The sequence below is a fragment of the Physeter macrocephalus genome, chromosome 1 (genome assembly GCF_002837175.3).
Source record: "Physeter macrocephalus isolate SW-GA chromosome 1, ASM283717v5, whole genome shotgun sequence".
In the NCBI taxonomy this organism is placed as follows: domain Eukaryota; kingdom Metazoa; phylum Chordata; class Mammalia; order Artiodactyla; family Physeteridae; genus Physeter; species Physeter macrocephalus.
Window position 1 is genome coordinate 107,957,102 of NC_041214.2, and position 23,720 is coordinate 107,980,821.

A 23,720-nucleotide genomic window follows, 5' to 3' on the forward strand; every position below is an offset into this window, starting at 1 on the left:
GACGAAGTGAGAGAGTGGCATGGACATATATACACTACCAAATGTAAAATAGATAGCTAGTGGGAAGCAGCCGCATAGCACAGGGAGATCAGCTCGGTGCTTTGTGACCACCTAGAGGGGTGGGATAGGGAGGGTAGGAGGGAGGGAGACGCAAGAGGGAAGAGATATGGGAACATATGTATATGTATAACTGATTCACTTTGTTATAAAGCAGAAACTAACACATGATTGTAAAGAAATTATACTCCAATGAAGATGCTAAAAAAAAAAGTGGGTTAAAAGTTCTGGGTGATTTCGAAGTGGTTCTGTTTCTAGAAAATTTCTGTTGCTTGGGCTTGGATGTTAAGAGTACTCTGTAATTTTAAAAAGATACTTAATCTACACTTTTCTTGGCCAAATGCAAACCTTATAAACTTTGAGAATATCCAAATATTTTCTTAAGATATAAAATAATTTATTTATTTAAGATGCATGTGAATATTTTATTAATACCACAAACTGAAGACATTTAGAAAGAAGATGGAGGTTTATCACTGCCAAAAGTTGCAATTATTAGATCCATTCAAGATTTCAATATTGTAGGGCAAATCTGGACCAAAGTTGGGTACGCTGATGTTTTTTAGTAAGTCTATTGAAACCACATTATTTAAGAAAACTATAGCTGCAATTTATTTGAAGAGATAGCAAAGTTAGACTATGAGAGGCCTTTAAAGTGAAGCTGGTAATGAAGAATAAGGTGACTTACAGTGAACTGTGATGGCTGTTGAAGCAATCATGCTTTTTTTGTCTATCAGGGAGCATTTATAGTCTCCTGTTGCATTGCGCCTCACATCTGCCAATGTATAAGTATTTGAACTTCGTATTCCTTCAGGCTGTCCCTTTTGATAGAGGCAAAATGTCAGATGATTACACTTGGTAGCTACAATAAGAACAGTTATATTTCTTGATTAAAATGACATTTTCTCAGATAAGAAACAAAAGGGGAATGTATTTCTTCGATTGGACAAATGAGAGTAGAGTTTGTATTATCTGAATCCTGGAAAAATAATTGGTAATTTGGTTCTAAGGAAATTGAGAAGCTAATTTACATTGTATTGATAACATCTATTTTATTGACAGCATGGCTTGTGTTTGTTAAGGCAGATTTTAAAAAATTTCTAATATTTTATTTTTACATTTATCCCTTGCTTAATCTGACAAAAAGATTTGAGGCAGCTTAAAAGAAAACATAACATATAATCCAAATTAGGAAGGAAGGAAGGGGAGGGAGGAAGAAAGAAAGAGGGGGGAAAAGAAATTTTAAAAAGAGAAAAGAAAAAGTAAAGAATTAATAACTAAGAATTAAAAAAAATATAGATGAATTAGGAGTATATAGTAACAAAAAAGATAATTGTTGTTAAAACTAAGACACAAATTTGGCTCTGTCATCCCTGAAAATCAAGGTAGAAACATAATTAGTTTCAAATTTTCATTTGTGTTTTAGACAAAAACAATATGTCACTTTATTAAGATAAACAGAATTTTCTGTCAACATTTAAGTAGAAAGGAAAACACTTATACTTGTCTTCTGAGTAATATAGTGGATGATACTCTTAAACATTACTGAACAATGCAATGGGTGACATTTGTGAACAGATGCCTGCAGTAAATGCAGTACAGAGTTGTATATGGCTTCTCCCAATGGAAGTTTATGTCAAATGCAAACCTGGGAAGGCTGTGGGAGAGCAAGCAAGTGTCCTCAGACAGAGCTCTCTCCTAGTCTGGCTCCACAGCGTCTAGAACACATACAAATCATCCTCTAGACATCATTTCTTTCAGCTGTGATACTGATAAAAGTTGAGAAAACGGCTGTTTAAGACCACATACAATGGTAAGATACAGTCCATTGCTTTATTCTATCAAGCTAAATATAGTGTGCAACAGAAGTGTCCCTATATCAGAAGTTCAGGGACGTGTTCAGGAATGCACTGTGTATAGATTTAGAATCCACATCAGACCATTTGCTGTCATCATTCTTCATTTTATATTTGTTTGCTTCTGAAGAGCAGATTCTTACAGTTTATTTGGATAATGAGACCTTGAGTTTCTACCATTACGGTTTCCTGTGATCAGATTTTCTCCTCTTTGTCCCTGATTTCCCTTAACACTGAATTAAAAAAAGGCAAGAGCCCTGGCAGATGCCAAAAAAACTTTTAAAGGACATTCCACAGGTGTCCCTTGACTCCAAGAATAACATCCTTTCCTCACTTACGCTGCCCAAGAATATACAATTCTTAATGTCAGCCAGCTGCCAAACAACAGGACAGAATGATAGTGGTCTCGCTCAAGTAATAATTCTGAAGCACTTACTGGTAAGTAAAACAGAAACTCCTCAGGAGGAGGGTTACCATTTCCCAAGCATTTAAGAGTGATGTTGTCCCCTTCTTTGATTGCATTTTTTGATGGAAGCACTTGTATTGTCACCTGCTCTGTAGGATCTGCAAGAGTCACAGACACAAGTTAACCATTTCATCAAGTACCAAATTACTCAGTACATACAATGAAAATGACTAAATTATACACAATTTTCTCAAGAAGCTAGTAATGGTAATTGCTTAAATGTATCTTTTTATAGAAGGATTGAAGTTAATAGCTACTTGCTGTAACAAGTACTAATCTTGGTTAGAGCAAACTACAAAGAGACCCTGTTACATAAAAATCAATTTCTTCTTAGCAAAATGTCTTTACCTGAGGTAGGAATGACCATAATTATTTTATGTGTAAAAGACCAGTGGGAACAATCTCACTGTATAATCTCATTATAAGGACATATAACTATATTATATGTATCTTACAGTTTGGAAAGACTGGAGCAGCTAGCAAAGGAGCTAAAACTATTAGCCCCTCCTCCACTCTTATTACACAATAATACCTTATATTAAATAAAAAGGGACATGAGCCAAACAATACCAGCAAGATTTATGGCATGCCGGAGAGTAGATCTTCTTTCAAAAAGATAAATCCATGTACTGAGGGAGACCCTTAACACAATCAACAGAACTGTGAATGTACTGTAATTTTTTTCTGTTCATTGGAGCCAAGATGCAACTTTCATTCCATTTTGGTCATTTTTATGGTGAATATAGGGCTAAAGCGTATTCTTTAGTTGAGGCTACTGCTCAACAGTAGAATGCTAAAGAAATTAAAGGCTGAATACACAGTGGACCATATCCAGCTAACAGGAAAGAAAAGGAGGTGGTGTTGGCAGTTATAAATGACCCACTTTCTAATGTATCCACTTGTTATGTAGCTGACGATACAATGAACAATGAATTTTGAAATCATATAATGCAAAGGTTTATTTTAGAGAACCCCTTCCACAAGGCTTAATAACTACTGAGGCATGTTTCTATATTTCCAAACCGGCAACAGTAAAAATTATCTATGAAGACTTATTTTGCTATTCGCTAATAAAGTGAGACGAATAAGTGGTAGATTTTGAGGCTTTTTTCTATCTCTTGCAGTCATTTACTTACCTTTCTAAGATTAAAGTGCAGGAAAAACAACCTAGAAGGATTGTTATAGATTGCTTCTTTGACTTTTTCCCATGCTTGGGCATCTCTGAATATTTGCCCAGAATGTTCTGAGGCTAAACAAAGATTGGTTTAATATACTTGTTCATTTTTCTGAATTTGCCTGAGGTAGTTCCCTGACCAGCAGTTCTCAGTTAAGTCAGAAAGTAAATAAAGTTTGTCCTCCACTGGCCTTCCATTTCTAGGCCTCCCTCACTCGTTTGCATGGCCCTTCTCTGCCTAGCTTGGTCTGTAGCACATCACTGCAGCACATCTCTGACCAAAGCTGATGCCAGAACAGCTAGGAATCATAATTGGTCTGACTTCATGCTTTATTTTAAAACCCCCTTCTCTGTGTCCCCTTTTCAATAGGCTCTGCTCTGTACTAGAGAGTTGGACAACTACACTGAGATCAGAGGGTTAATGTAACACATTTGAGTTTTGACAGTAGCCTTCTGGTTGCCCACTAATGTGCGTCCAACAAAATTAATGATCTCTTGCTCTCCCTTTGACTTTCAGTTTGACTCTATTAGTAAATCATCAGTCTGCCAGTTACTCTGGCTTTCTCCTTTGCCCTCTTTTATCCACTCAATCACCCAGTCTTAAAGATTAATCCTTATATTTTGCATCTGATTCTCCCCTTCTATTCCCACCAACACTTCTCTAGCACAGGATCTAATTAATCTACACCTGAAACATTGCCTTCAAACTTCATTTGGTCCTTCACCGTGAGCCTTTCTCTTTTCTACATCTTTATATATATATATTTTTTTTCTCTAAATAAGTTTTTGAAGTAGTGCTTTGAATATTACAATGACATTTAAAATTCTTCACGCATTCCCAATACGTAAAAATTGAAATAAAAATTTCTTAACCTGGTATCCACAATTGCCTTGAACTTAGTTCAGGTAAGACTCTTATATCTCACTACTCCATAAATACCCCTACGTAATAATCAAAAGAGTCTACTCAATTTTTCTTTCTCCCTTCTCTCCATTTATCCTCTGTCCACTCATTTATTCACTCATTTGGCTAATATTTGTTTTGTGCAGGCACTAAGTGCAAGAGTTACAAAGTCAAAAACAGCAATTCCCTGCCCTCAATGAACTTTCAGTTTATTTATGATGACATCAAACTTATCAATTAAGACTGTAACAGCACAAAAACTGCCTAAGATGCATAAGCATAGTCATCACTGGTAGCTTACAGATCCACCAGACTGGGAAGCTTCCTGTAGGAATTGACCCTGGAGCTGGGTTTTGAAGAATAAGGAGGTGTTTGCTGGATAATAAAGGTAAGATAGTGACAGCATATGGCTAGGAATGTACATAGTATTCTACAGAAGGAATCTGGAAAATAGAACAGACTACAGAAAGTAGTTAAATGATGAATGTTGAGACAGGTCAGGACCATGGCTATAGGGGACTCAAGGCATTTTGAAATTGGGAGTTTAAAGATTAACCTGAGAGATCTGGGGAGTCGCTGAAGAGTTTTAATCACAGTAGTGACATGTTCACATTTGTGTTTTAGAAATATATTTCTGGCAGCAGCTTGCAGGGCAGTTTGGCGTGAACAGACAGGAATACTATTTTGGAAGTTGTTACAAAAATACCAGCAATGAGGAATGGTGGCATAATCTTAGGCAGTGTCAGAAGGCAGAATCAGACACATACAAAGATGAAAGAGCTAGATTCTATAAAACTTCTGACTGGATTCTATAAAAATTACTGACTGGATAGGGTAAAGGAGTGGACCAGCGCGTCTTTCTCAGGCTTCCTCAAGATTAATTGATCAAACTTCTTTTTCTTGAATGTACTCTTCTGTACTTTCCATTTAGCTCCTCCTTCTCTTCTCTAAAGTCATCCTAGAGCAGTGGCTCTCCAGCTGTGGTCCTCAGAGGATTAGCATTAGCATCACCAAGGAACTTGTTAGAAATGCAAAGTATTGGGTCCCTCCCCACAACTACTGGATGAGAAGCTATAGAGCCAGGTCCTGTAACTTGTTTACTAACAAGTCCTCCAGGTGATTCTAATGCATATCCTGAAGTTTGGGAATCACTGTCCTTTGGGCACCTTAGCTTTCAGGACTGTCCACTAAGTCCCTGTGGCACTTACCACTTGCAACTTTGCATTGACAATTTCCTTCTGATGTACATGTCTTACTTACCTATTGGAATAGTAAACCCCTTGAATGTCAGGACTATATATTAAACACTTTCGGGTCTTTGCCATGAAGCCCAGCACTGCATACATTGTGCCTTCTCAAAAGCTGTGCCCAATGCTCCCCACACAGCCAGCCACAGTAAAATCATTCCCTTCTTCCTCATCCAAGGACTTTTCTGCCCATCTATATGCCCATGCCTGACACTCACATACATTTCTGTTCTTTCTTAAGCCAATTTCCCAATCCTTTTCACTCATCTTGATGTTCTTTCCTATCTTGTACTCCTGTACTTAGGCCAAGATAGTTTATTTCCAACTGAATATCTTTGAACAGACAGAGTTCTGCTTCCACATACAGAAATAATAGTTTGATTTTAGATAAGCTGTACATGATGAAATCCTCTCAATCCTTGCTTTTAAATCAAGTTGAAATTTATTTACAAAGTTTAAGGCAAAACAACCCATTATGGTTAGGGCATGTGGAACTTCAGTTCTGTTCTTCTATAAGGTTCTGCACTTCATGGAGCCAAAATAAAATAAAAGCTGAGATAAAACTCTTTGAAAGTTCAGTGAGCATTTCTACCCTTTCTCTCAAATAGACGTAGAAGTACTAGGTTATTCTACAACATAAGGCAGTATTATGAGAATTTCTGATTCACTAAAAAATAATAATAAAGTTTTCTTGAATCTTTCCCCAAAATATATCTCTAGTCTATGCTTATGAAGTAATAATGATTATATAGTAATAATGATGATAGTACTTAATAACGAGCATTTAATGTGCTATATATTGTGCTATTTTAGATTTTTGATTTTACTTAATCTCCATAATAACACCATGAGTTAAGTATTACATTAATATTTTTCCTATTTCAAAATAGGAAAACTGAGACCTAGAGTAGTTAAGCTTCTTTTCTAGAAATACAAAATAACAGCACTGGGACTGTATTGCCAGCATCTTTGCTCTTAATCATATTATCTTGGCTCCTGTCTTACAGGAAAGAGCACAGCTTTGGAGAAAAGGATTCTAATCCACTTGCCACAGCTAAGTTAGGGCAAGTCTCTAGGTCTCACTTTACTGCTAGCTAAAATAATGGACTTAGATCAGATGATCAAGAAAGTTCCTTTGTAGGCTAATATTCAAATCTATTAAGTTAACCAAAACATGTTGGAATTCAAAATCCTATTTAACTTTTATGCAATTGATCTCATTATTAAAATAAATTTCTTTATTAAAATGGAAATTCCATATCTAGAAAACCAATCAGTCATAAGCTTCTATTCATCTGTCATTCATTCAGAAAACCATCAGATGGCATTCTGAACTCCTACAAAATCCAAGGCTGTGCGTCAGGGCTGAGGACTACCAGAAGAAATCAGACTAAGTTGGAGATCTTGTGTTTAAGGAACTCAGTGTCTAGCGGAATACAGAAGAGATGATTATAAATAACAAAGTAGAGAGTGAAAGATATCAGAGATGGGTAAGCATTTATTCTATAGGTCTTGCAAAGAGGAAGAGATTATTTGGGTACCATGGAATGGGGATGGGGGTTTGGAAGTAGATTCCAAAGAGCTTTTGGATTGGGACTTAAAATAGCATTGGAATATTTTTTCTAATACATAAAAATAGCATAATTTTATATTGAGTTACTTACAGTAAATATCAAAGACTGCTTGTTCAGAGTAAACTGTTTTCTGGCCAGATGGTCCATAATATGTCACAGAGCAGGTGAATGGCATTTGAATGTCAGCCTTGGTTGTCTTGTACTCCAGGGATGAAGTCATGATATAGAGCTGAGTCACTGGGTCCATTTGCTTTTTAAAAATTATGACCACCGCTGAAGAAAATAAAGAACACTAATGGTAGGATCTTTCATCGGAAAATCACAGTCCTTAATTAACTGTCACAGCAACTTTGAGAAGTGGTTTTGTCCTTCTTACTGTATTTAAGAGGAGGGAAAATTGACATGTAGTGAGGTAGATGTCTTTTCAAAAACATGAATCAGAGACATGGACAGAAATAGAATCCTGGAATTCTATCTCCCACTCACTTTAATTAACTTTTAGAACATGCCATATAGAGAAATAATTTTCTCTGCTCTTGATTCTTCTGCACAAGGTCTAAAATGATGTTTTAAAAATCCTTTCTGATTTAATGGATACTTAAAGTAACAAAGTATAGAGTCATAGATCAAAAGAGGGCAATGCATTTAGACTCAGGATAGTCTAAGGAATGCTTAGACAAGAGAAAGGCAAAACATGTCATCTGAATTTATTGCCCACTTCTTACCCACCTCCTTCAAGGGGTTGCAGAACTTTTCCATTCCTGTACCACGTGATGTTGCCATCCGGATAACTGTCTTTTGAAATGCACTCACCCAACTGCAAAATAAAGAGGAAATATTACAACCTTGGTTCCATCAGTGGTTGTCCATTTGAAAGCCCCAGACTCCTCAAGGGATGCAGAGTTACTCCAACAATTTCCTGACCCATTCATTTTCCAAGCCCTGACTAAGGACTGAATGAATGCACTCTTGTATAAAAACAATGTTTGGCGCTTAAAATTATGGTCTTGCCCATTTAAAAATGTGCAATAGATGCTGCCACCATTAATAAAATCACATTCATTTAAAAGCATTACCCAATTCATTTTGACAGTATTCAGTTTTAACATTAACTAAATAACATAACTGTATTAACATTGGCTATTACCATGGTTCATAGATCTGTGTATTCAAGAATCATTAATGGTGTTAAAATGAGGCTGCCTCTCCAGCTTCATGCTACGTTTATTTCAGATGACATATACTTACCACGATCTATAATCCCCACCACTTTACTTCACATGTGTTCTTAATATTTAGTGTTGTATTATGCAGTCAAATTCAATCTGATTCAAAGAATTCTGAACTTGCTTTTTCCCCCAGCCAAGGAAAATTTGGCTATTTTAGTTAGTGAAAATGAGATTATGAATCAAGTGATGTGCTCATATATGGAACTCCAGTTTTGTCCCTCCTTCAATACAGACTTCCTTCAAACCTCTGCTACTGTGATTGTTTAAATCTGATCTTATCCCTTAACTTCAACTATTTAACAGTTTAATTTGTCAATAAGATAGAGACCAAACACTATACATGACAGAAGGCTTGTCATAATCCAGCTTCTCTTTAACTCTCGAGATTTATCTCTATTGCACTCTCTTGCCCACTGGCTGAGCACCCAAAATTCCAGCAACGCAAATAATGTGTTTCCCAAACATGCCATTTTCTTTAACATGGTATTATTTCATATTGTTGGAAAGCCCTTTTTACCTTTGGTCTGGAGAAAATCTACTCATGTGTCATTACTTCATTAAACATCCATTTCGTTCAAACAAGAAAGACTTATGCCTTTTTTTACTCTCATCTCCCTCTCCTCCCTTCAGAAATGACCACGCCTTCCTCTGTGTCTCCTCTCTACCTTGTGCAGACTTTCTGACTGGCACTTGGAACACTGTCAGCTGTCAGCTCCACTGAGCAAAGTCTATCTTATTTGTCCTGGCATCTGAGGCCAGGAGAAGGCATTCAACACTAGGCTAAGGAAAGGCAATTAATCAAAAACAAGTTCTTACCTTTTTAAGCTTCTCTGTTTCAAGAAATGGGGCTTTGCTTACAATTTCGGGTTTAGATGGTTGCTCTAAAGTTAAGTAGAGAAAGATTTTAAGTGCATGTGGGAGAAGAAAATGAACATTTGTGGTTCGGTTTATAGAAAAATAATTCATTTACTCAAAGTAGAAAAATAAGCAACAAAATAAAAAATAGATTTCCCATATAATCTATAATTAAGAAATCTGGTTAGTTTACCCCTTCCAAATATTGGCTTTATTAGATTAAATATTATTTTAAGTGCTTATTATTCCTGTGAATAAAATATTGGTAATGTTTTCTGGATGCTTTATAAACAGTGAGTACAGTTTAGATTGTAAACAGAGGTTAATATACTAAAGAGGATATGTTATCTGCAATTGGTTACCATGTGCACTTTCTACTTAATAATTTCCATCTCCTTAGATGAAAACCTGAGTCCACATGAATCTGAATCACAGGGGTGCTTATTTAAAATTTCTGAGCTCTACCTGGCCAACTAAATCAGCATATCTGGGGAAAATCCTATAAACCTACTTTTTAAACAAGTTCCATTGGGGATTCTTGGGCACAGTGGAGTTTAAGAATCACTGCTCTAAAATCATGGGAAATGCAAAGTGGCTAAGGGATGTAGAAGCCCAAGTTTCCTGTATATCTCACACCTTATCTTTTAAATGAAGTTATATTATGAAACTATAAATGTGAGAAAATCTTTCAAATTTGGAACCTGAGATAATGGACAGAAGCGTTTTAAACTTACAGAAGTTCTGTAAGCATAAATTCTAATAGAGGCTTCAGGAAAAACTGATTACAAATTGCAGCAATAGAACTATTCTATTTTCAAATAAATAGACAAAAACAACCAGCTATTCTCTCTTCAATAGTCTTATTGTCTACCCTCTCTATACTTTTAATTTTGATTACCAAACTAAATTGCTTTTGTATAATTATTACTCAGTTTGGAATTCAGTTATCAGACATGTTACCTACCCAGACCATTATAGAAAACAAGGATGAAGACAAAAAGTCTTTGGAACAGCAAGATGGGTATCACCAAGATTGTATGCAAAAATAATGTAAGCTTCTTCAGGTTAATATCCTGAGTTAATTTTCCCTTTGCAATTGTTTTATATTAGAAATTAGAATAATTAATAATAATAGTGAATCTGCCTATCTGTTGAGCCTACACTTTAATTATAAGAGTCCTATTTACTATTAATTCTAGAAGTATAATTCTCTTGATACAATTTTCTGAAGAGTGATTATCTATATTCTAAATGCACAAATTGGAAAGAAAATATAAGAAAGATAAAAAAATGGAAAAAAGAAACATAGAAAAATAGAAAAGCATAACAGACAATTATATTAACACAAACAAGAAGTGACACCTGACTACCTGATTGTTAGGAATGTGACCAAAAATATAAAAAACTGACAAAATATAAAAAACTGATCCAGCAATTTCACTCCTGGCATATATTCAAAGAAAAGAAAAACTCTAATTCATAAAGATTCATGTACCTCTATGTTTTTAGCAGCAGTATTTACAATACACAAGATACGGAAGAAACCTAAGTGTCCATCACACATAAAGAAGATGTTACATGTGTGTGTATACACACACACACACACACACACACACACACACCCCTAATGGAATACTAGTCAGCCATATAAAAGACTGAAATTTTGCCATTTGCAACAACATGAATGGACCTGGAGGGTATTTATGCTTAGTGAAATAAGTCTGACAGAAAAAGACAAATACTGTATGTTATCACTAATATGTGGAATATAAAAAATAAAACAAATGAGTGAATATAACAAAACAGAAACACATTCACTGATATATAGAACAAACTAGTGGTTACCAGTGGGGAAAGGAAAAGGGGTAGGGACAAGATATGTGCAGGGGGTTAAGAGGTAAAAATCACCATGTATAAAATTAATAAGTAACAGGTATATATTGTGAAGCACAGGGAAATATAGCCATTATTTTGTAATAACTTTAAATGGAGTATAATCTATAAAAATATTGAATCACTATGTTGTACACCTGAAACTAATATAATATTGTAAATCAAGTATACTTCAATTTTTAAAATTTTTTTCAATTAGAAAAAATAAATTATAAAAATCAAAACAACATAAATAGCAATTCCTGGGAAACATGTGGTAGGGGATTAAAGCCTTCTCCAATACACATCAGTAAGTCTTGGTTTTACCACTATTTTAATGTAACATCATTAATGTTCATAATTACAACACTGAGTTATTGATAAAACCTTAAATTATGTTCCAAATTCAATGTTTTATGGCAAATGTCTAATACCTTTGAGAGAGGGCTGCATCCAAAATATTTAAACAGAACAAAAATCTTGGAGCTTGAGTAAGTGTAAGTTCTCTGGGAACTAAAATCAGTTATTCAGTGACACCTCTCTGAAAGCTCAAGAGAGGTAAGATATTAAATTAATTTTTGTGGTTGATCAAGTGTCAAGATTAACAAGAAAAAAAGAGCAAATAGTTTTTTGTTTCCTCAGTACTATCTATGCCTGGAATATATAGAGAGATTTGAAAAATCCTCCAAAAAATTAGGCTCTTAATGGAAAACGAGGATGGGCAGTTTCGTTAAGTTGTACTAATTTCTAGTTCACCAAAATCAGATACCAATTCAGTTGGAACATACTTCCTCTAATGTCAAATATATTCCTCTACTTTGACTTATAAACCCCATATAACCATAAATACTGATGTGTTACAATTGTTGGTCTTTTCCACATGGCCATGTGTGCTTTGTTTCCATAAACACTTTCTAAAATTTATTCTTATTTCAATAAAATAAAACTGCAGCAAACCCAGGAAAACCTGATGAAAGTATGCTTAAAATTTAGTCCTCTTTGTACTGTTATTCACTTTTCCATTTAGAAGAGAGAGTCACAATGGGTATTGAGAAAGTAATGGTAATACCTATTGCATTTCTCTGAGTTATTTTCTCAAACTTTTGTTTCAAACCCTCTATATTAAATACATATTTTGTATGTAACTTTCTCTTATATTAGCTTGTAACAGTAGATGAGTATGTTAGAAGACCATAAAAGAGGATGTGTACTATTTTAGCAAAATTGCATATTGATTCCAAAGTGTTTTAAAAAAACTTTATGTGAATTTTGTCTCAATATGATTCAAGGAATCATAACTAAGTATAGAATTGAAAGGAAAAGTCATACCACAAATTTATTTGCATTAGTAAAATAATTTTGTCAAGAGTTTCACAGCCAGGTGAGGATGGAGTGATGAATGCAAAACTGCTCTATATCACCCAAATGCATTAGTGTTATTCTCAAAAACCTCACACAGAGGATGGCTCAATCTGATATGGGAGAAGAGCAAGAAAAGGCAGGTGCACTGGTTACATTGAGTCAAGGGTGCTTCTCTCAGTACTTTGTCAGCAATCAACACTTGATGTACTTTAAGTAAATCACTGTGAGCATGAAATCATAGTTTATTTTCCTTATGAGATGGGAAAAGGTATTTTTTATATTTAAAGAATCAAAATGAAATATACAATGTAGATCTCATTTGTTAAAAAGGTATTTTCTGCTTCCTTCATTCTGAAAAAATAAAAATGACCTGCAGTTGAAAGTTGAATAACTTTCACAGGGAGGGTGGGAGGAGAGATGCTCAGTTTTGATAAAACATTGATAACAGTGTCCCAGTGAAAGCTCAAATAACACTGTGATGTCAACCATCACTAGAAGAGCTGGTTGGTCCAGGTGGAAGTCACGGGAACAGTCTTCCTCTTAATACCACACCCACCAGTGCAGAACATTAGGCTGGATGGTGGTTTTCAAATGCTTTTTAGTACTCAAGCCCTTCTCCTTTTTTTCCCCCTGAACAAAATATCATGAAAAAACTTCGAAATATTGAGTGGGCGAATTATAGCTAATCAAGTAGAAGCAGCTCATCACCCTCCTCAGCCCTATTCATTAGCACGTCAAGAGGATACTAGGAACAGAGTGGGAGAACCACCGCCTAATCCAAAGTACTCATTTACTGATGAGGAGGGAATTGAAGTCCTTGCCCTGACTGGTGAAGTCACTTGCCCATGGTCAGAAATTAGCAGCAGATCTAACAAAGCCAGATCTCCTGATGACCAGTTCAGTGATTTTTCCATTATACCACTGACAGCCATTTGGCTCTCTGGGCAAGTATTCAACCTCTAAGACCTACTCTTGCTAAGGGATGGTTTTATTAACTTCAAATGTGCATTAAATGCAAACAGTTTGATTTTGATGCCATTCAACTACTAACCAACCAACCAAACAAAAATGCCTCATTAGTGGTAACAAAGCATGGGACTTACTTGGATCTGGTCTGCTTTATGGGCATGATTTCTTGCATCTGAGATATAGCTTAAAACTGAATAAACAAACCTACACCAGAAGTAATAAAGTCATCAGTCATGGCCTCTAGTTTGAATAAAAACAGTTTGTCCTCATTAGGAGGATACTGCAGCAAACTGATCTGGGATTAGCTCATGTTAACCACACTCATTCTGTGGTACACAGTGCATGTTGCTAGGTGCTAGGTGACTCGACAGAAGGAAACAGAGGACTGATTGATGAGCCTAGTAACTCTTAAGTGACTGCAATATATACATGTATAGAATGAAAGCCTCCATGTCACAGCTGCTATTTGCTTCACAAATAATGATCCAAAGTAAATTCATTATTTTTTAAAAAGCAAAGCCCTTATATGCTCTTGCAAACTCTTTCTTTATCATGAGCTGTGCTGTTTATTTAATTGGACTTGGAGGGTCCCACAGTTTCTAGTATAAAACCCCATTTTCAAAAGTGTGTAACTTGTCTATTTAAATTCTCTCTGGCCCAGAGCCTGGAATGCAAATTCTGTTTCTGAGAATCACTTTGTTTTCAACAACATTCAAAAGAGAAGGGGGTAGGGGGAGCTGATGGTATGCAGGGTGTGAGTTTGTTTTTATAACCATAGAAATCCTCTGTATTCCAAAACAGCTTACAAATTTTATCAAATTAGGCCAAATGAACTTTTTTGGCATTAAAAAAATTATATTCTGAAAATTGTCACAAATGTTTCTTTGAAATAGAACGACCTGAATTTTCTCAACTTTCTTGTAGACTGTCCTGATATTTGGTAATTTTAACATATTAACAAAGAAACATGACAATGACAAATCAATACACATAACTTTAGAATGCTGTGACAATCTCTGTACCTACTGCAGTACATTCTTGTGCACTTATATTTACGACGTCATGGCCTAATTAAAAGATTTTGGTTGCTCTCTTTAGAACAAGTGTTTTTAGCAGCACACCATCCATCTTCCTAATAACATCAAAGTGAAATAAAAGACAAAAAAGAAAAATACATAGGACTTTGGCAAATACAGGATGGAGATTATCGGGGTGTTTAATGGAAGGGGGCATAACTGGGAAACGCTTGGTACTTGGTTTGATCCATAAAATGATTGAGTTGAGTGGATGGTTTCTGGAAAGTACCTTCTAAGCTGAAAGGTAATAAACTGAAACGTGTACTATGCTTTTACAAGGTTCTTCGGGAGAACAAAGGTCTCCTTGATAGTATAAGCACTCTTTGAATCCTTGTCATGAGTCCATAGGAGCACTGAAGTCCATATAAATGCTTAAGGGACAGTCCTACTTAGTTGTATAGGCTATTACAAGAGAAACAGGAAAAATCCACTGTTAATTGCTGTAGTAGCAAGGCCCTCTGGGTTTCTTTCTTCCCTGTTTATTTTAATAATTTCTAGGTGCTGTCAAGTTATCAGGAAGCAGAGGAAAAAACTGAAAAGTGAGACCTTTTTCCCTAATTAAAAAAGACTGGCATTCTGAAACTTGAGACCTATTTTTCTCCCTGTAATTTCTAAGATATTAGGATGTAATGAAGGTGGGATATTTTATTAGAATATTAAAAGATAAAAAGTTTTAATTAGAACTTCTCAAGTCATTAATTTGCATAGCTATTTGTACACGCACATTAACTATATATTATCATCAGGCAAGGTAACATCCAGTAATTATTCCAAGTTTCTTTTACAACCTTTTCTTGTTCCAACCCTCCTCTACTTTTTCCCCTTGGTGGATTCCATGTACACATTTAGAGTGTGGTGAACTTCTTTATTTTAGGGCAATTTTCTAAACCGCTTGAATAGTCTCAAGAAGTAAATCAACAAGCATTAAGCATTAAAGGTCAAAATGTGTGTGTGTACACACACATACACACACACGTATATACATATATAGAAAACTTAGGTCTCTTGTTTGTATTTTATTGTTGTTACATATCAAATGGCAACTTTTATATGGTTTAGCCTAATGCATATATATGTAAGCATGATATGCATGAATATGTGCATGTATTATATATCTATGTATCAATATACATCACAGAACATTTATTTGTACGTCAGTGAAAGTAAAGGATCACATGCCAGTTTTCATTTAGCAGTACTTCATATCACGGGAAATTTTACCCAACAAAACAACAGAATATTCTTTTAGTTCCTCACTGTAAAGCTCCTATTTGCATTTCAGGTTTTTTGTTTTCCTCACTGACAGCATGCATGAGGAGAATGAAGATCTCTAGAAGTCCTCTTACATAGATGCCTACTTTGGAGACACTACAGAGAGTTCAGTCTTCTTTCTAAAGAACATTTTCTAGTACCAGCCATCACTCCCACTTAGCAGTTACACTGCAGACTACTTACTGAACACCTTGACTACTGTAGGTGCCTCAAACACGTTGTCCTCAGTTACGAGCATGCACACAAATCTCTTTTCATCACTGATCTTTGCATTACTGATAGAGAGAGTGTAGTTTTCTGAGAGGTTCAGTCTGTCTTTGTATTCTGGTACATCGTCGTACTGCACACTTTTCTTTGTAGAGGACCTGAAGGCAATAAATACTGGGGAGCCATCAGGCTTTTCCTAAAAATTGAAATAACAATACATTGTTAAAAAACAGGCATATTTAGATGTTTCAGGATTACAGCCAGAACAACAAAATTTTCTTGGCCGTATTATTCCACCAAAATTTGTAGTTTGGTCCAAGAAGAATAATTTTAGATAAGTGCCTCATATAAATCTTTGGTTATAGAAAATTACTCTTCATAAGAAGAGAAGCTGTAAGTTCTTTTACAGGTATCAATTTAAATATACAAAAATGAAAGGACAGAGCTTTAGGAATCCAAGCTTTTCTTGCATCTGGAGGACAGAATTAGTAACTGTTTTGAAAATGACAAGGGTTGGCCTTATGTCTAATGTAAAAGAAAAAATATAGATGAAAACAAACATATAAGTATTATGTTACAAAAGGATTTTCAGCTAACTATCAGAGCAAGCATACACTTGAGTTGCAAACACTCATTTAGAAATCCTGGGCAATTATCTTTACCATGTTCATTACTTTAACCCACATACTTTATGTGTCCACACTTTTCAGTTTCAGTCAGAACTGACACAGCTGACCTTTACACATAACATAGCTTAATGAGTCTTCATAGAGGAACAGTATTTGCCCTTGTGAAATGATCATGTCCATTAAGCAACAGAATTAGATTAATCACTAAAACCCATAGTTTTGCTATCTGAATCTTAAAACTTAGCTCAAAGGGCTTTCATATAAAATCTGGCATATACAGTTATGCCAAGAGCACTGAGACATAATTCATTTCTTCCTCTGCTCCCACAAACATTCTCTTACCTACTAACAGTAATCTAAAATAAGGGCCAATCCCTCTTCTACTTATCTCACAAGGCCTTTGAGAAAATAAAATATGATAAAACATTCTAAAATGCATGACAAATTTCAAGGTGCTATAAGGAGTAACATTTTAAAAATTATTAATATTTACTAATGTTAGGGACTAAATTTATATGCCTAAGCCCTAGCCCCCAGTGTGGGATTAGTGGAGGTAGGCCCCTGAGAGGTGTTGAAGTTTAGATGAGGTCATGGGGATGATATCCTCATGATGGGATTAGTGCCCTTATAAGAAGAGGAAGAAACGTGAGAGCTCTCTCTCTCAATGAGAACACAAAGAAGAGGTTTTGTGAGCACATAGCAAGTGGCAGCTGTCAGCAAATCAGGAAGAGGGCCCTCCACAAGAGGTGAATCGGCTGGCAACTTGATTTTGAACTGCCCAGCCTCCAGAACTGTGAGAAATAAATGACTGTTGTTTAAACTATCCAGTCTGTGGTATTTTGTTATAACAGCCCAAGCTGACTAAGACAATTACTAAGCTAATCTTGGAGTCCAAAAGGTTTAGCTGGTTGAATATCTGAATACATCAGTAATATTCTCCTTAAATCTTTTAATTTTGTCACAGGTTTACAATGCAAATCCTTGTACTAAATCATTCCTTCATTAAGAAAAATATGTTAGACCAGTATCTTAAATTTCTATAATATATTTGTTCACTTATGCAAGAAATAATAGTTATTAAATTTCAAGCACTTAACTGTATGCCAGTGTACTTTCTTTGGGCTTTCCATGCATTAATGCATTTAATATTCATAACAACCCTGTAAATTACACATAATATTGGCTTCATTTTTAGACAATGGAGACAGAGATTGGTTAAAAAACTGGTCCATTGCCCCAGCCAGTGTATCTCAGCAGGGCCAAGACTGGAGCTCCACAGCCTGGCTCCATTATAACTACACTATATCATTCTCGAGAGCCATTAGATGCCTCTTCTGTACCAGGCACAGAGGCAGATGCTGGTGAAGAGGTGGTGGGAGTGAGGTAGGGCGGGGTGCACAGGGAACTATGATCTCCATTCACAAGGAGATTACCGTGCAGTAAGAGAGAAACTAATCCATCCTTCCTCTGTGTTTGCTCCCTTTCACTCTTTTCAAATCTGCTCTTTGTCTTTCAGGTTACATTAAAGTAGAGGTTATACAGTATGTCTGCGAATCAGGACTGCTTTTAGAGTGTATGGTACTTCAACTGATGTATCTCATCAGTTTATTGCTGAAGGTTTTTGTTTCATTAACAATTTGAAAATTGCCGTTATTATTTGTTTTCACTGCCATTGTGCCAGTTCCATTTAGGTGAAAATTATTTCCTGGGCCTCAGAAATGTCTATAATCACAGAAGTTTTCACCACTGTATTCCATTTATTTTAGCATTAAGTTTGACTCAATGGTGAATGAGGTGGTAGTCTCCCAGACCCTTGGAATTTTAGGGGTGCTAATAGACTTTGTCCTCATAGGCCTTAACTTCATATTTCCATTTTTATAGGGAGCCAGAAATAGTTAAAAATTACCCAGTGTGAGCTGGATAACAGGAGGAGGGATCAGGGAAGTGCTATGCTGCCTCACCTCCTTCTTTTGCCTTCACCTGCCCTTCACACAGTGTGTTTAGAGCTTAGTAGCCCCACACTCATAACAGCTTACACTCTTCGTGCAATTACCATGTGCCAAGTACTAGGTAAGTATTCTGATATGAGTTCCTTCCTGTAACCTTCATAACACTATAGGAAGATTATTATTATCTCATTTCTTTTTCTATGAGAAAATGGGGATTAATTCACTCATCCAGAATCCCACAGCCAATACATGGTAGAACATGTCCGTCTGACTTCAGAACCATATTTTAAAAGATTGTGTTATACTATCCCTGGGGTGCAACTTACGTACATTTCTATTCTGCAGAACATTTGTTCTTGCAGATATCTGAGAGGAAAAGTTGTGTGGTTCAATAAACTTAAGAAATGAATGAACTCAGACAATTCATCATGTATCTTAATATAGGAAAGGCTCTACGAAGTACTGCAGGAAAAAAACTTTTCAAAAATTATTGGACCATCACAAGAATTAAAGTAATATAGAAGATGCTTTCAGGAATACACCAACCAATTAATTCTGCTTTTTTTACATGTGTAAGAATAATACATAATAAAAATCTATGCCCAAAGTCAAAAAAAGTTATTGGACCATCAAATCCTTTTCCTATTCAGATACCTTTTAACATTTCATGGACCTAGGGAACATTTTCCAGTTGTGTTCAATGAAACATATGTCCTCTTTTTAAGCTTGCAAACCATTGTGAGTCTCATGTGATCTAGCACTGGGAAATTGTGCCACACAGACACCTTTTGTTGGTCTTGGTAATGAAATTGAGATATTTTATCAAAGTTACCTAGCCTTTCCACATCACCTACCAGGATATCTACCCTTCATTTCCAGACCCATCGGTACCTTGATACCTGAGAAAATATGATTTTGCTACCTGCAAAAAATGAGTAAAATCAGCAATGTTAAATTTTAAAAGGACCTACCACATCGACTGAGTTCTAAGACCAAGTACCAGTAACAGGCTTCTAATAATGATGACTAATTTTCAGTGAACTTTTGAATGCTCTGGCTTCTGGTGCATCTTGCCTTTTCAGTAACCACACCAAACAAAACATGAGTGTGTAGAGAAAGGCTGCCATCTTCCACTAAGCTCTGTCCTATACTCCACTGATTTTACCCTGGAACTCTGCCTTTTCTTCTGCCTCAAACACTTCAGGGTGAATCTTTCAGACTAATTTGAGCTAAGAATTACCTGTTTATTGGCTTTATTTTAAAATAGCATTTGTTATGTAAGACTTAGGGATTATTCTTTTGACATATTCGACACATTAATTTCACCTTTTTACATTTATACCCACAGTTGAATATTGCCATTACATTAATTTGAAATTCACATCTACTCACAGAAGGAATTTTCTTTCAAAAACTAGAAGCAATTAGCCAAGTCCAAGGTAGGTCACACTTACATATTTCCATTTGCCAAACATGAGATTCTGAGGTACACTGAGTCGGCAAGGCATGACAATGGTATCTCCATATGCTGAGTTTACAGTATACCATCCAAGACCTTTAGAAAAAAAGGAACACAAGAGAGAGAAGAGTTTAAATGTTTTCTTGAAATAAAGTAAATAACTTCAGTTCAAGATGCATGTCTTAATGAAGGTTATGTATTATAATTTTATCTTAAATGACATACAACAAAGTGTGTAGTCAGAACATATTTCCTATAAATATCAACAGCTCTTATTTACCTACTAAGCCTTCAAATGTCACATAATTCAAATCTATAAACCTCTCAGTTTTAGTGAGGAATAGATAAGTAGTATATGCCAAAGGAACAATGTGTAATCTGAGGGTTTATTTTCACCTTCACTGTATTTCATAAGAAAAAACTTCACTATATTTCATAGAAGTGTGGGACTATACAAAGAGATTAACATGCTTAAGATTCTCAAAACTAGCTTTAAATATGTTTGTGTTTTTCATTTGAAAATATTGTTAAGCTTAAATTCGGAAAATTTTAAAAACTATTAAAAACTAAGAACTAATACATATAAGACCACAACTGAATCTTAAATATAAGTGGCAAAATGAGCATGAAAATGGCCTGCTGTACAGTAGTAATGGTTAAAATACTAGTTTTCATTTTAATTATACATAAAATATTAACAGGAAAAGAATTTGTAAGGAATTCCCTGGCACTCCAGTGGTTAGGACTCCACGCTTTCACTACTGAGGGCACGGGTTCAATCCCTGGTTGGGGAACTAAGAACCTACAAAGTGCATGGCAGCCAAAAAAAAAAGTATTTGTAGTATGAAATTTCTTCATGAAGTGATTACACTGCTTTTGGGGTAGACAATCTAACTTAAGCAATAGTTTGCTACTAAGGTACAGAAAAATTCCTGGTCTTATTTAATTCTTTATTGAAAAGAATGTGATGATCAATAATTAAATTATCAACAATACCCACATTTTTGCATACTTATGTAACATACTGTTCAAATCTGTATATATTTATGAAGTTTAAAGAAACATAGGCATTTAACTTGGCAATTGTACAGTACTTAGGAAATATATCGGATCTTTTTACCTTATTTTGTTTACAACTATCTTTAAAGTTAGATACACTTACAATTAAATATCTATTAAGATATGTCATAATTGGATACAGAGTGTGAAGGGGCTAACTTTATTTTAAAATGAAAAGAAAAAGAAATGATATTTTGTCCACCAGGTGGTGCTAAAGTGCAAACCTAAGGCAAGTTACAACACATGAATAAGACCATCTTGTGACTTTCTGAAGAAACAAGACAGGGTGGATACTTTCTTTCTCTGTTACCCATCAATCACAACATATAAAAATTTCATATAGGGCTAAAAATCATTAACCTTAGTAAAGAAAGAAAAGGTAATAAAATTCCTATTTTAAAATTCTGTCAATTGAGGAAGCTACTTTCCTGTAAAGCAATTTTGCTCCAGTGAACAAAAGCATTACAAAGAACACAAATTTCATGTAAATATACTGCACAACTACTTTCCAGCATTTTTAACATTGTTAAAATAAAGAATGCAAAGTATAAGCCATGAGAATGTGTTTTTAACTTGCTATTAGAGACAAAATTTTACTAAAATTTTTATTACATTCTGTTTTATAATGAAAAATTACCAGGTGGGAGGGAGGGAGACACAAGAGGGAAGAGATATGGGGATATGTGTATATGTATAAATGATTCACTTTGTTATAAAGCAGAAACTAACACACCATTGTAATGTAAATATACTCCAATAAAGATGTTAAAAAAATTACAATTTTCCATCAATAATTTTTAATTGTTTAGTGTCCACCATACTTTAAATTCCTTTTTACTATAAAGCATTGAAGAGCATAAGACTATAAGGTCTCTTCAGCCTTGTTAAAATGAAAATTGTGAGGATTTAGATATGTGGTGGCAGACAGGCAAAGTGATGACAGTTAAGAAATTGCTTTATTTCACAATATAGTACTTGTTTTCTACAATACTTTGGATATTAAATATGGAACTTGTATCATGTATTTTAGGATCTGTTCATGCAGGATTGCCAAACCATTTTGTGATTTAATATTTTGTTTTTTTCATCAATATATAGCAAGACACTTGAATATATAATGACTCTAAAATAATGTGAATCTCTTCTTAAATTATGGCAAGACATGCACCTCTAATTATCTCCTATAATTATAAAAACACACTTCCTTTTGACAACTGACAGTGCTCTCATGGTTGGTCAAGGAGTGAAAACAGTTTACACAGCTTAGGTACCAATGAGGTGAATCCTTTGCTAGGTACAGGGAAATAAAAAATTCCTTTCCCCAAAAATTTAATGCTTTGCTCTTTCTTACACACCATTTTTCTTTCCTCTTCTCTACAGAACTTTAATATACACCAAATTTTATAATTGATTTAAAAATTTTATAATTTTTATAATTGATTTTAAAGCTGTATGAATTTCAAGTACATAATGTATTAGCATGATGAAAGCACAATCACAGCAGGAAGAGGATCATATATATATATACCACCCATCTAGGTGGTCACAAAGCACCGAGCTGATCTCCCTGTGTTATGTGGCTGCTTCCCACTAGCTATCTATTTTACGTTTGGTAGTGTATATACGTCCATGCCACTCTCTCACTTTGTCACAGCTTACCCTTCCCCCTCCCCATGAACTCAAGTCCATTCTCTAGTAGGTCTGTGGCTTTATTTCCGTCTTACCCCTAGGTTCTTCATGACATTTTTTTTCTTAGATTCCATATATATGTATTAGCATATGGTATTTGTTTTTCTCTTTCTGACTTACTTCACTCTGTATGACAGACTCTAGGTCCAACCACCTCACTATAAAATAACTCAATTTCGTTTCTTTTTATGGCTGAGTAATATTCCATTGTATATATGTGCCACATCTTCTTTATCTATTCATCTGTCGATGGACACTTAGGTTGCTTCCATGTCCGGGCTACTGTAATTTTTGATGATGACCATTCTGACTGGTGTGAGGTGATACCTCATTGTAGTTTTGATTTGCATTTCTCTAATGATTAATGATGTTGAGCATTCTTTCATGTGTTTGTTGGCAATCTGTATACCTCCTTTGAGAAATGTCTATTTAGGTCTTCTGCCCAATTTTGGATTGGGTTGTTTGTTTTTTTAATATTGAGCTGCTTGTAAATTTTGGAGATTAATCTTTTGACAGTTGCTTCATTTACAAATATTTTCTCCCATTCTGAGGGTTGCCTTTTCATCTTGTTTATGGTTTCCTTTGCTGTGCAAAAGCTTTTAAGTTTCATTAGGTCCCATTTGTTTATTTTTGTTTTTATTTCCATTTCTCTAGGAGGTGGGTTAAAAAGGATCTTGTTGTGATTTATGTCATAGAGTGTTCTGCCTATATTTCCTCTAAGAATTTTATAGTGTCTGGCATTACATTTAGGTCTTTAATCCATTTTGAGTTTATTTTTGTGTATGGTGTTAGGGAGTGTTCTAATTTCATTCTTT

The 23,720-nt window shown here is 35.1% G+C and overlaps 1 protein-coding gene across 3 annotated transcripts in view; it reads right to left on the minus strand.

Moving 5' to 3' along the window:
• The window catches only part of ALCAM (activated leukocyte cell adhesion molecule), a 204,102-nt gene that overhangs the window by 38,177 nt on the left and 142,205 nt on the right, over positions 1-23,720 (minus strand). For all 3 annotated transcript variants that reach the window (XM_007105100.4, XM_028493772.2, XM_055085751.1), the window contains exons 2-8: positions 20,153-20,253; positions 16,097-16,316; positions 9,324-9,388; positions 8,008-8,095; positions 7,369-7,551; positions 2,350-2,477; positions 746-878 (exon numbers count right to left, since the gene is read on the minus strand). In XM_007105100.4, the coding sequence (XP_007105162.1) occupies positions 746-878; positions 2,350-2,477; positions 7,369-7,551; positions 8,008-8,095; positions 9,324-9,388; positions 16,097-16,316; positions 20,153-20,253 (918 nt within the window). The remainder of the gene's footprint in view (positions 1-745; positions 879-2,349; positions 2,478-7,368; positions 7,552-8,007; positions 8,096-9,323; positions 9,389-16,096; positions 16,317-20,152; positions 20,254-23,720) is intronic.